The sequence below is a fragment of the Pyrgilauda ruficollis genome, unplaced genomic scaffold (assembly GCF_017590135.1).
Source record: "Pyrgilauda ruficollis isolate IOZ18807 unplaced genomic scaffold, ASM1759013v1 scaffold34, whole genome shotgun sequence".
NCBI lineage: Eukaryota > Metazoa > Chordata > Aves > Passeriformes > Passeridae > Pyrgilauda > Pyrgilauda ruficollis.
The window spans coordinates 4,246,253-4,260,638 of record NW_024524822.1 but is presented as its reverse complement, the minus strand read 5'-3'; the positions used below and the strand labels follow the sequence as shown (position 1 = coordinate 4,260,638).

Here is a 14,386-nt window from a genome sequence, read left to right as displayed (position 1 = left end):
TTGAAGACACAAATGTGACACTCGCTCTGGATTGCTTTCAAAGTCACTTTGGGAAGCTGCAGAGGCATGCTGGATCCATCCAGGGTGAGGAGTTCTAGCAGGAGAATGTGTGCAGGCTGGTGGAGGGGACTGCTCACTCCCTTTGGCAGGACACCATGCCAGGGAAACTTTAAGGTACCACTCAGCAGGTCCTGTCCTTCCCCCAGCCCACAAAGGTGTGAATCTCTCAGCATTCCCGTGGAAGCCTTGTAGGCATTCATTCTGAATGTCTCCCTTGGAGCAGGAGGAGCTGTGATGGCACCTGGCATTTGCCAAACTGGAAGTCACCCCTGGGCCTGCCCATGAGTGATGGCAACGCCGGCCAACTGCACAGGCTGTGCTGAAACTGCACTGTTTGTTTTACAAATAGCTCTCGGTTCTTCCAGACCTTCTTGCCTCCCTTTGTAGAGCCTGGTTGAGCATGTGCTGCTTTTCCTGGTCAGTGATCTCGTCCTGGCACTGAGGAAAGGTCAAGTGTCCATGCCAGTTCTTTTGGATCTGTCAGCAGCCCGCTGACCCTCAGGCGATGAAGGGCTCGCTGTGATTTGCAGTGTCTGGCACAGATGGGCAATATCTCCCTGCAGGGGCATTCCTCCTTTCCAAAGACACTCCACAGTGTAACTTGGACTAATGAAGCATTTCCCTCAAGGACTCTTCCAGGGGGTAACTCCCTGCTCAGTTGTAGTGTTGCTGTCAGAGGGATGGGGCTCCAATACTACAGATGTGTTGGTGACAAGGGGTAAGGTCAACTTTCAAGTAAATTACCCACTGTTTTCAAAATTGATCATCCTCAAGCCTCCTTTCCTGCCTTTGACTTGTTCCACTGTTGCCTAACACAGAGACAAATTGAGGCACTTTGCTCCTTTCCCACCCCAGAGATGAGGCCATGAGCACAGAACCATCAGCTGGGATGGGATGGAGCCATTTGTGGGGCGGGGAGGTGGAAACATCAGCTTTTAATGGAAGTCTCAGACTCCAGCAGTGCTCACTATTACCAAGAGCTGTAATCCATAGTGACAGGCCAGCTGGAGCACGAGGACACTTCCAGGCAGATCTGCATTCAGAGGTGCTCTCCCAGCAGCTGCGTGGGGGAATTCAGATTTCCAACCACGGAGCCTGGTGTACCAGGCATGTCCCGCTCAGAGGAAAAGCAGAAAAGCCCCTCTTCCACTGTAAATAAATCTCCAGAAGTTGGGGATGCTTCTTTTTATTCCCACTGCTCTCCCTGGGAGAGGTGGTGAGGACTGATCCCTCTCTCCCAGGGTGCTGAGCCTTCCTTAGGAAGGAGCAGCCCTTGGTGTGTATTGGGACTCCTTTAACCCTGCTGAAAGGGAGGAGAAAGGTCGTGCATGGCCACAGTCTGCTCTCTCTCCATCCCCATCCCAACAGCCTGGCTGGGGTCCTGCCTCTCTCCATGCTCAAAATGGGCTCTGTGTCCTCCTCAGTCTCTTACCCAGCCTGTGGCTGCTCAGGGGACCTCAGGGACATTTTCCTCCCTGCAATGAGGAATGGATGCAGTTGCCTTGTTGCAGGCTCAGCTCCTCGCCCTCCCTTTTGTCTCTTGCTTTGCCCCTCTTTTCAACCCGCTTTCCCCACCACCTGCACAGACGTGGCAGCAGAAATTCACAAATTCACAGGGAGTGATTCCCCTCTGCTACATGCAGGGGAGCAGAAATGTGGTTTCAAAAAAGGAAAAAAAAAAGAAAAAAAATCAGGTAGACTTCCAAGAAGGAGGTGGAATACATCTTTTAAAAGTACGTAAGTGGTTTGGAAGACAGAGGTCCCAGGAGGTCAATGGTATTCAGACTTTTAAATTCCTTATGCTCATGAAAACATTGCATAAAAATTCCACTCTGGGAAAATCTGCATCTTCTTCCTCTTCTATTTTTTTTCCTTTAACAAGTAAAGGAGTTAGTTTTCTGGTGTGCAGAAGGGAGAGGAGCTGTACTTTGCTGTCATTGAGCTGACAGAGCTGCTTGGAAAATGGACAATTTCCTTGGGAAATTCTTGCCTTTGATATGTGGTGGTTTTTTTATAAACTTCAGTATGAAGGAGAACCATGATCCCACAAGGCTCTTATGACCTAAAAATTTAAAAGCAATAATAATTTGAGATCATTGATATCTTCTGTTCCTTAGTGCTGAAGCACTAAGATGCTGTGGGAAATATTTAGCATTGTATGATAATACATAAAACAAACAGCATTATGCAATGCATAATGTATTCTAAACATATATCAATACAATACACAATATGTAAAAATGTCAAAACACATTAATTGAAACAATACAAAAAACAATGTGTTTATTTCCTCAAAATTAAACATTTCAATATGACTGAAATGAAGAGAGAAAATCAAACGGATTTGTTTTGACACTTTAAATGTGAAAAAAGTTTGTCAAAATTGACGTTCCCATGCAACATTTCGATTTTGAGGGAGCTGCATTTTCCTGCGAAAAACTGTTCTGTCAAAATTTTTTGACCAGCTCTACTTAGAGTCTATCCAAACAGACAAGCATCACAGCCAAGACTCTCAAACGCTCCAGGTGGTCAGGAGATGGATTAAGCACAGAGCAGAACAGTCTCAGAGAAGGAAATAAATAAAGCTCCCAGCTAGAGGTGGCCTCAAATGTGGGTAAAAAAGGGCTGCAATGTTTGAGATGCTCAGACCTGGATGGTGTTGAACTTTAATCCTAGAAAGGACTGAATTCCTCCAGTTTTTAATTTTTTTAGCGTATCTGTGTCGCAGGACTGGTGCACTGATGGGAGAGGGTGTTTGTGATGCCAGTGCAGATCCTCAAGATCCTCTGGGATTTTCTAGTTCTTGGCTTTGGCTGGAGTCAGGCTGGTACCAGCCTTCTGTGCTTGACAGATTAATACTGGTAAGGATGAGATGGCTTTATTTTCCACATATCCTTCTGTCCCAGTGGAAATCCCAGGCTTAGGGCTCGGGGGATAGGTGGAAATGCAGTGCTGCAGGTAGATTGGCTCTGGGATTCAGGGCTGCTGACAACAGCTTTGGGTAGGAGTTCTCCCACCTTCATGATACACAGATTTTAAATCTTCTCATTATATAAATGCAGTTCCAGGTTAATGTGAGTTTCTAATTTAATACGCTGTTCCAAATTAAGAGTTAATATGGTATTTGATTATCTTTTTGCAATGAGATCCAACCCAAGGCTCATTGACTTCAATAGACTTTGCAGGAGAACCTGCAATGGCAGAGCCTGCACTCCAGATTTCCTGCACTCCAGATTTCTGACTTCTGCTGCAGAAGCTGCCCATGAAATGCTGTTATTTGGGGCTAATACTCATTCTAGCTCACTTTTCTAGCCTGAATTGAAGTGCAGTGCATTTAACTTCTCCTCTGTGTGTGGCAGGGCTGCAGAAGGGGCTGACCCTGGGTGTTTCCAGACTGAGCAGTGCCCTGCATACCTCGACCAGTGATTTGTGTAACTCTCCTCTAAGTCATCCCCCAGGCAGTTTCAGGGATATGGAGCCCACATCAGGGGCCAGCTGTGCTCACCCTGGCCCTACCAGCAGCTCTGCTCCCCCACAGAAGCCTGAGCCGTGCCACCCCTGGGAGGTGCCACCCTGCTTCCAGAGTGCCCTGGCAGGGGTGAGACAGTGGCTGCAGGAGCCAGGGGGACTAAATGCACAGAGAGTTTTATGGCCACTGCAAATTCCTCATCCACTCAGGGGGATAAGGAAGGTGGAGCTGCCCAAGGCTGGAATTTGCAAGTGACAGCTCAGAGTCCCCTTTCTCTCCCCTCTTCAGCTGCCCCTGCTTCTCTTGGCTCCATCCAGCTGAGTGGTGGTGAAATGTGGTGCCCAGAGGAAGCTCCAATGGTGCCTTTCATCCTGGCAGGCAGGCTGGCATTATCCAAGCAGCAGGAGATGTAGCAGGAGAAGGAATGGCCTGTGGATTTTAACCCCTTCTGGTCCTCCACTCTTAGAACACAATAAGCCAGCCAAAGGCTAAGCTCCTTTTAGAGGGACAAGACAAATGGGAAGGTAAACCAATTACAAGGATTAGGTAACCTCATCTTCTTTTACTGGAAGAAGAAGTGGTAGTTTGCATTTCCCAAGCCCTGTGGAGTGGGATCACTCCATGTGGAGCTTAGGTGGCAAAGTCTCTTCCCAGGAATGAACGTGGGAACAGAAATATCGCACAGACTGTCAGGTGTGGGATATGAGTTGACTTTCTTGGATTGGATATTACATTATTGCTCTCCAGAGAAGTTTTGGCATCACTTTTTTTTTTTTTTCCTTCAGCTTCTCAGCTTACAGGTCCCAATTGTTGCAATGGAATATTTTAGAAAGTCTGGCACCAGGGTGGAGCAGTTCTGAAAGCAAAAACCACGATTTCTGGACTCTGGCACAGGCTGCATTAAACTGAGCATTCAGATTCCTCTTTCCTGAATTTCCAGTAAAAATTGCAGGGAATAGTATGATTTTTGTTCAGTTTGTTGTGTCTGGTTTGCAGGTGTTTGTTTTTCCAAATTGTATGAAAAGTATTAAATGAATTTGGATATTTCCTCTTGTGCATAAATTACAAAATCTATTTCGACTCAGTCAAAACACACAGCTTAAGAAAACACTTGATTTTGATTTTGAATGTATGTTACTCAACATGTAATGAAAAACAAAATACAATCTTGAAGCGATCCCTTCCAAACGGAACACTCAACACATTCTGTTCCAAAGAAAAGCTGACTTTATCAAAACGCCTTTTTTTCCCCCCTTAAATCAACAAATTTCTACAAAGTGTTTTGCCTCTGATGAATTGGCATTTTCCTGACATGAAATGAGCAATCCAAACTAATTCTAAGCAGCTCTGTGGCAAGTCCCAGCTAATTCTGGAATAGTAGCATGAAGGTGCGTAGGAAGGGTTCTGCAAGGAGACGTAGCACTGAGCTGAGACGTAAGAGATTTGGGTTGAATTCCTGAAGCAGTTATAAAATGATCTGGGACAAGCCATTAATCTACCCTGTGTCTCAATTCCCATCCTGCTGAATGGAAAAAAGCAGCATTTCCCCATCTCCTAAAGCTACTGCAAGGATAAAAATCTATTAACACTTGTAAGATTAGTGGACTTTGATATGAGGTGTATAAATACTGAGGAAGACAGAAGATAGAGCTGCATTTTTGTGTAACTTAAAAAGAAATTATGGGGAAGTGGACTAACTAGGACAATACTTTAATAATAGTAGGAATAATTTCAACTTCAGGGCAATGCTTAATAGAAATCACTGCTCAACACCCGCCATTTTTTTTTTTTAATAAGCAGCTCAGAAAAGTGCAATTTATCATTATTATTATTATCATCTATATTCATTCTATGTCTGCCACTTCACAAATGAGAGGAGTTCCTCACAAACATCTACAAAAGCGAGCTCATTATCCAGTCTCCCTATTTTTAACTCTCATTTGTGACAATAGCTATCAAACTCTTGCCAACAGTTGGGCTGCTGGTGTGCTGACACCGCTGCTCCACAGCCCGCTGAGCGGGATTAGCTCACTGTTCCCTTGCCTTCCCCCATCTGTCCCCAGCCATCTGCTGTCCTTGCTCTCCTAAATGGATTCTGAGCTTTTTGGGGCATGGACCGCCTTGCTGGTTGCTGTCTGTGCAGCACCCACTGTTCCAGACTTGGATTCAGCAGGATTGGCTTCACAATCACAGAGTTGTGGAATGTCTTGAGTGGGAAGGGACCCACACAGACCAGAGTCCAGCTCCTGCCCAGACCCCCCAACAAGCCCACCCTGGGCATCCCTGGCAGCGCTGTCCAAAGGCTCCTGGAGCTCTGGCAGCCTCGGGGCCGTGCCCATTCCCTGGGGAGCCTGGGCAGTGCCAGCACCCTCTGGGGGAAGAACCTTGCCCTGAGCTCCAGCCTGAGCTGCCCTGGACCTGCCCCAGCTGTTCCCTCCAATCCCATCACTGGTCGCAGAGAGAAGAGATCTGTGCCACCCCTTCCACCTCCCCTTGTGAGGAACCTGAGTGCCACAACTTCTCCTGAGTCTCCCCTTCTCCAGTCTGGACAAAGCCCAGCAGCTCCTCCTATGGCTTCTCCTCTAGACCCTTCACCATCTTCACAATCCTGTGACACTTCACCATAAACCTGTCCCATGCATATGTGTGCATGAGCAAAAGTTCATTTTAATTATTTTCCCAGCCTATGGAGCACTGTGAGAAGGATCTCCTTTCCATCCAGAGCTCTGACCCAAGTGCCTGTGGAGCCTGGAATTCAGAGCAGTGGCTTTGGCACCTTAGCCAGTAGATTTATGATCAGGACTTTTGGGGTTTGACTCCCCCTGTCCAGCACCACCTGATTTTGTGACTTGGTGGAGTCACCTGCTACTCTTGCTTGGTTTGAAGCCACCTCTCATCCTCCTCATCATCACACCAGGAGTTTATAATTAGCTGAAGTGTGGGGACAAATGGGCTGAGAGCAGGTACAGAGCTGTTGCCATTACGATTCTTGCCTCCTTACAGGCAGGGAGTAATTGGAGTTTCTGCACAAAAACTGCTCTCTTTAGGCTGCAGTACCTGGCTGAACTACCTTAATAAAAGAGGGTTTGTGGGGTGGTTTTGGTTCACTGAATATTCTGACTAGATGTAAGCAAAGTGTTGATTAATTGAAAAGAAAAAAAAATATCTTTTCTCCTACAAATCATTTGGGGTCAAAAGTGATATTTTTATCACTGTTCCAACTTAAGGGCATGGAAAGACAAATCAAAAGGAGAAAAAGCTCCAGTAGTTTCAAACTGAGATTTGGAAACCCCCTTGGAGCACTCACAACCCAAACACTGACATCTCCCAATCATTATTTTTTTCAGCATGAGCAATTTGGCAAAAGTGAAGTGAATTTGTGGACTCTGTTGGTATTTTTGGAGAGGTATTTCTCATCTTCTCTCCTTGCCTTTCCTCACCCAAAAATATTTTGGCTGATGAATATCCCACAGGTCTAACCACTCAAGCATATTTAAAACTGGAGTGGTTAAAGAATAATGTAAATTCCGACACTGATCAGAGCAGAATTACTGAGATTTGGGGATGGATTAGCCAATCACTGCCTGAAATAGTGAAATCCCAATTTCCTAAGAAAATAGCTTTACAACCATTCGGGATTTTACGGTGTTGTATGCCACAGTCACCCAAGAGTCAGAGCCACTGCTGAGTTGCAGCTCCAGCCTGACTCAGTCAGATATCAGTGTCTGCAGTCTGAGCTATAAAGACATCTAGGTCAGAAGTGCCCAAATTCTGTTTTCTCAGAGCTCAGGTTTATCCACAGCAGTTCATATGACTTAAACTGTGACAGATTGGCTTCCCTTTCCATCCACATTGCCTGAATTGCTCTGGCCCTGGCAGAGGAAATGTGTCCCCTGCTTGGCTGGGTTGCTGGGCAGGGTTTCCAAAGGACAAGCAGGGCTGCTCCTGGCTGTTGTCTTTCCAATATTTTCATGGGCCATCTCTCAGTTAGGGGCAGGACAGAAATGTTACTGCTCCACAAGTTAAATCCTAAAGGTGTGGGGCAGCAATTAGCTGTCCAGGAATCTGAGTGCACAAACTCAAAGCAGGCATAGCTGAATAAAAGCCAGAGTAGCACATCCTATACTTAAAATTAAGGGTACCCTTAATCTGTTGTCTGAAATGAGGTCAGACATTCGTCACTTTCCAGGGTTGAGCTCTAAACTAACATAAGCTGTTTCATCTCTCCCCTGACACTTCAGTCTCTTACTAATTTATCAGCATCCTAAAGCCCTGTGTGAAGTTGCTGAAGAGCAGAACTGTTTCAGATACAAATAGCAATTGTTAGCCTCTTCCCTCTGGTAAATGGCAGCAGGCAGAAACCTCTCTCAACCTGCCAAGAACCAAATGTGGGACACAAGGAAGAATTATTGGTGCATGAAGCTTAAAGAGACAGGGGACTTATTCCTGTACTGCAAATAATGTGTTCAGTAATTTCTCTTTCCTGAGTCTGCATTTCTGGTGGAAATAGTTCACAACAACAAGCATGGGAAAACAGAAGGGATGTGTGTGAGATCCATTTGGATCTAATAGAAGAGATAAATGAAAGGTACAGGGGTTAGGGGAAAGGTAGAAAATCCCAGGAGGCAGAGGAGTGTTCACAGCAAGAGATGGAGAGTTAGAGCACCTGCATCCTGTCTGCCTGTTTATAGCAGGGATCTGGGGCTGCACAGCCTCCCTTGGATGAAACAGACCTTGCAGTATAATTTTGTGCAAAATCTATCACTCTGAGCTCTCCCACTGTATAAAAATTACCTTTTAAGTGGCTAAGTAGACATCCAGCTCTATTCTTTTCTTCTTATTTCAAGAAACAATGGGAGTAACAGCACTTGCCTGCCTTACTAGAGTGCTGAGAGCTTTAATTAATGTCTCTAATTCAATTTGAACTCCTTGGATAAAAGGCACTGCCTTGTGACAGCGAAGGTATTGCTGAAAATAGAATATAATTAACACACAGATATCAATCACAAAGAAATTAAGTGTACATTCAAATACAACTTGCACTTTACAGAAAATTTTTCCTCCAAGAATCCTGTAGACTCATAAGATAAGGAACATTTAATGTTCCAGGCTGAATTGGTATTAGAAAAAGGGCATCTTAAGCCACCTAACAAACTCCAAGGGGCTTTAAGAGGGATCTCCATATGCACTGGGGGATGTGCTTCCATGCTGGATGGTGCTGGAAAATGACTGTAGCATGACTCAGAGTCAGCACATCCAACATTTTCTTCTCCCACTGCTTGTTTGCTGTGAACTGGAGCCATGTCCTGGCTCACCCACGGATCATGTTTATTAACAGATGTGATGATTGCATGATCGTGTTTGTTGACACGAGCCAGAAGGACCCAGCTCCCTCCCTGCTCTGCTGTGCTTCTTTCTTGTGGAAATGGGCTGCAGAGCTGGGTTTTGTTCACTGCTGCCCTGCAGAGCTTGCTGAAATGGTTGGCATTCGCTGCAGGACAGAAACACCTTGGGAGCCACGTGGGCAGTGGGTTTGTGCTTTGGGAGGTGCTACAGCCCAATTCTGGCCTCCCCAACAAGTTATTGGTCTAAACAGTCCCACAAAGCCCATTGTGACTCCATGCTGATAACTGGAAAGTGCCACATGTAATGGCACTGCCCAAGGTCATAGAGGGAGTTTGGGACAGAGTTGAGCAAAACAGTGGATTCTTGGATCCAAACCCAGTGTCTGGCTCCCCCAAGCCTACACTTTAGTCCACAGGTTGCCTCTGTGCCAGATTTAGTTAGTTATTCTGGGGTCTCCCATCCCAGGGCTCTAGACTTGGAGGCATCCCCTCCCTGCTTCTTCCCTGGTTCCCTTTGCCAAATCCACAGAACATATTTCACATCAGTGGAGCCTCATAAAGACACCTGAAAGATTAATTTCAGATTCAAACTTGTTAGGAGGTTGATTGAATGCACCTCACAATATTGTCTTAGACACAAGGTAGTCCCACTTTAGTAAGCTTTATAGCTTCCATGGGGACCAGCCCTGTGGAGCGGATTAATCTTTAATGTGAAACAACATCTCTACAGCAGCTACAGGGGGGAAAAAGATACTACTAAAAAATTAAAGTTGATGGTGTGATAGTAGTCTGGACCCAGTTGTGCTCCACCATCCTCCATTGCCTCGGGCACCACTCCCTGCTCTCAGAACTGATCCAGGCAGCTTCCAGGCTGGAGATGTGATCATTTCTTCAGTGGTCTCAAGGCATGTTCTGCCCATATCTTACCTCCTGGATGAGAACATCACAGCCCAAATCATCCTGACTCCAACTGTGCCCCAAAGGAAAGGAAGAGAGGATGAAGAGTTGTGTGTGGGGATTTAGGGACTATCTTCTCTCTTTCACAAGCTGATATTTCCCCAATGTATAATATTCACGTGTAGGAGGACACACTGGGATTCCTCTGAGGCCCATTTTGTTCGGCTCCTCTCATATTTCAGTTCTCACTTGCACTGTGCTGGAAACTGGAGGGGGGCTGTCTCCCACTTGGGTACATAAGAGCTCCCTTCCTCTCTCTGCAACAGAAATTCAATAGACAGTGAAATATTTAAGGGAAAACTGATCCAGGCTGGCAGATGAGGGGAATAACTGTGGGTGAGTTTAATGAGCAGACAACCAAGGAAGCTGGGACGACATGTACAGAGCAGCTGATTGTAGTCTGCACACCCAGCTCATGGCAAATATGCTGAGTTTGCAGCTGATGGGACACGAACAGCCAGGCAGGGAGGGAGCCTGGGTGGAGAAGCAGTAGAAATGCACTTCTGAACTGGAATTTGGAGGTGCTGAGGGTGGGATGTAGCTGGGAGCTTTCCCCAGAAATCACCTTGGGCTCATGAGTGAGTGGAAGCAGGGATGTTCTGTGGCCCACTTGGATTGTGTTCTGTTGCCCTCAGGATGGGGCTAGAAACTCCCCTGTTTTGTGAGGTAAAGTGGAACCATTCTGTGTCTGGTGTGAGGGACTAAGCACTGAGAACTGCCCTGTTTAGGTCAGGGCAGTTTCACCCTGTTTAGGGGTGAAATAGGAATCAGTGGTGAAGGCTGATGTTAAAAACATGTCTCCAGAAAAGGACCAACAGGAACTGCAGGAACCATCAGGTTTAATAATAGTAATATTCCATCTGCAATTAGAAAGAATTTTATATGGGCTTAACAGAAAAATCAAACTTTGGCTGACTTTTCTATACCTGATTATTTTTTTCCCCATTTCTTCCTGTAATGCAACAGCTGAGTGTCATCTTTATGACTTACACAACTCAGTTCTGTAGAGTGCTGCTGAGCTTACTGCAGCTCCTCGAGCACATGCTGTGCCCACGTGCAGGCTCCCACTCTCTGGCACACAGAAAGGGCTCCTGAGCTGCCCAGCACATCCAGGGCTCCAGCCCACCTGCACAGCAGCTCTCACACTCATTGCCACGGGATGCAGCCCTGCCTTGCTCCAGGGAAAGCTCCTGGAGAGAGGGATGGCCACGCTGACCAGCAGCACCTCTGCTCTGTGCTCTGCTGCTCCCACCAGCCGAGGCTCACACACAGTGCTGGGAGTGCAGGTGCACCCCTAGCACACCTCTCCTACACTCCCAGCAAAATCTTTTCTTTCTGGGAGTTACAAACTTTTAGAGGACTCAGGCTCAAAACCAGAAAGTTTTCTGGAGATGTACAAAGAAGCCTGACGTGAAATCTCACTGTGGCAAAGCTTTGAGTAGCCTCATTTCTCCTGCTTTAAAAAGAATCTGCAGTCTCTCTGCACTGTGTTTTACAGAAACAGGTGGGTATCACCTGTTCTGAGCACAGCTTGTGCTCCCAGAGTCAGGGAGCAGCCTCAAGATCACTGCCAGCCCACACTGTTGGCACACCCTCCACAAAACCCAGAAGGCAGGAGGAGGAACCAGCTGTGAGCATGGAGAGGACTTTTTCCAAGCAGCTCCCAGGGGCGAGGAGCACAGCCCAACAGGCTGAGCTGCTGCAGCAGCCACATTGTGCTGGGAGAGCAGGAGGGGACCATCCTGGGTGGGAGGTGACAGCTAAGCAGGCCCCTCACCTGCCACCTGGGGCACAGAGCCAGCAGTGCCACGGTGCCAGCAGTGCCACGGTGCCAGCAGCCTGGCTGGGAGGAGGATGAGCCAAGGGCTGAGATGCTGGGAATGGGAGTCAGGAGAGCAGGGCTCTGTTCCAGCTGTACCCATGGCTTGCTGTGTAACCTTTGGCAGGGCACCTTACCCCCTGATTGCCTTCCCACTCATCATATGTCTTGTCACATGCCTGGGAGAGGAGCTGGCTGGCACGGGGCTGTCCCCAGCCTTGCTTTGCTGCTCTCCCACCATGGCAGTGAGAGCGTGCCCTGCTCCAGGTGCTGGGAAGGATCTCCCCAGCTGAATGTGCATGTTCAGCTGTCACCCTGCAGAGCCTTGATCTTGGGAAGAGCCTCGAGGTCCCCCCATAACTGAAATAGCAACAGACCCCATCCCCTGCACCACACACACTTCCCCAAGTCCCCAGCAGGAAAGCAGGGTGAGGACATTTTTATCTGTCAGAGTTTGGCAGGATTTCATAGTTGTGTGTGTCTGTGTGTGCCTGCGTGTCCGTGTGTGCTCGTCGCCAGACCTGGGTAATTATTTTGTTTTATTTCTTTTTTTTGGCAGCACTTAAAAGTAAGAGCTGGGTCTTTATAGATTGCTCAGGTTGCACAGAGTATGGATTACAGATCATCAGAGAGACATGAAAGCAGAAGACACGTTTCTCTGGCACAGCATTAAAGGGACAATAAAGGGGTAATTGTAGCCTAGGGTGCAGCCACCTCTTGTGCCTGGCCTTCACTCGCCTTTGCAGCACTGCGGAGAACTTCACGAGGGAAATGATGGAGGAGCTGGGGTGAGGATGTCTCAGGTCAGGACCTGGTTATTTCAAAGGTGGTATATGCTCAGGAGGTTAAAGGCACCACTTAAATACATGAATAAAACACTGCCAAATACTCTAAGGTGTAACACAGGCAAACCAAAGTCTTTTAATGCTTGATTTTTCACATCTGTTTTCACCTCGAGAGAAGGCTGTCAAAGGATCAGAGCATTTTTAATCTCTCTCTTTCTCTCCCTCCTCCCTCTCCTCCCCTCCATTTCTCTTTCTCTCTCTCTCTCTCCTTCCTCCTATCCCCTCTCTCTTCCAACAGGACTCCACAGAATGGAGCAAGAATGAGAGGAAAAAGGCAGACAGAAAAGCATGAACTGGAGGCTTGTTGAGTTCCTCTACCTCCTGTTTATATGGGACCATATACTCATACAGCCCTCCCACCAGGACCCAGCTGCTACCAACCAACATGTCTCCAAGGAGTTTGATTGGCTTATTTCAGACAGGGGGCCTTTCCACCACTCACGGAGCTACTTATCCTTTGTGGAAAGACATCGTCAAGGATTTACAACCAGATATAAAATATACAGGTATGTCACCTCCTGCGCCTTGGATGAGTTCTTGGGTGCTGGGAGCTCTGCCAGCTCCCATGGGCTGCAGGCTGGGAGTCAATGGGAGCTGCACCACTGTCCCCATTCCACCTGGAAATGCTGCTTTGGTTCCCCCCGGCCCCCAGCTGGCAATGCAAATTGCTTCAAAGGCTGGGGTGGAGCGCTCTGATAGTGAGATGAAGGCACTGCAGTGTCACGGCAATGTGCACAGCACAGAGTGAGATGAAAAGGAGCTGAGGGGGTGGGTGTTCTTCATTCGTGGTGACAGACAGTTCACAGGCAGGTTCCCAAGCAGCTTTTTCAAATCAATGGAGCTCTGGACAGCCCAAGCCTCTGTACCAAACTCATACATGTGAACTGCCAGTAGCTGCAGGTTCACATAAAGATGTCACCACGCACATCAGAGTGACAGTTCTCACACTGCTGTGTAGGAGCCTTGGCTGTGTGCTGCCTACCATGGATCCTTGAGGATTTATCTCCATGTATAAGTTGGACTTGGCCCAAGAACTGTGATCTTGATTTAAAAAACTGCAGAGAGTTAAAAAAACCTACAGAGAATAGGCAGAATTTGGATTTTATTTTGCCTTCTAGGTTTTAAAGCCTTAGTTGTTGCTTGTTTCAAACTCTTCTTGCCAGCTGTGCTATCTAGAACCACCCTTTTTCCTCCTCATTTTAATCTGAAAAGCTGGGGTGCTCACATGAACGCCCTATTGAAGCAGCAAGCACTTTGGAGTGAAGGGGAATAAGCCAGCAAGTGTCAGGAGATTTGTGCTGAAACCCAAAGAGACTGAAAAACTCTCCCAGCCACGTGTGCATTTACATAATTATATGGTCCTGTTGTGCTTCAGAAAGACACTTGCAAACACAGCCATGCAAAGTGGTGGGCAGGGAAATGCTGGTGAGCAGCCCGTGGCACTGTGCACATGGAGCCATGGACATGGGGAGGGGGAATTACAGGGAACCACAGGGAATCACCTGTGTGCAGGGAGTGTTGTCCCATGGGCACGGGGTCAGAGGCAGAGCAACAGAGATTTGTGAGGCATCAGCTCTGTGTGGGGAAGAAAAATGATTTGTTCTTGTCCTGCAGCCTCCAGGGAGTGCAGAACCCCCTCCCCTTGCAGCAGCAAGGGCAGGTTAAAAATATTGTCCTGGCTTGTCCTCTTCAAAACAGTTCAGGGGGAAGACAGCCCCAAAACCTAAAAGCTGTGCTGCTTTGCTTCCGCTGGTGAGGTCTCAGTGTCTGTGCACAGAGCAGCAGAGAAGATGCCTTTTCCCAAAAGCCTTTTTCCCTGGCTGTGCTCTGCCCAGCTCCCCTCCTGCCCTGCCTGCCAACACACACAGTGACCCAGCCTGCAGATCCCTGC

At 47.4% G+C, this 14,386-nt stretch overlaps 1 protein-coding gene across 1 annotated transcript in view; it reads left to right on the top strand.

The window, feature by feature from the left end:
* Positions 1–14,386, top strand: part of BRINP1 (BMP/retinoic acid inducible neural specific 1) — an 86,634-nt gene that overhangs the window by 15,236 nt on the left and 57,012 nt on the right. The window contains exon 2 of the mRNA XM_041475011.1: positions 12,734–13,001. Within this exon, the coding sequence (XP_041330945.1) occupies positions 12,784–13,001 (218 nt within the window). The 5' untranslated portion in view covers positions 12,734–12,783. The remainder of the gene's footprint in view (positions 1–12,733; positions 13,002–14,386) is intronic.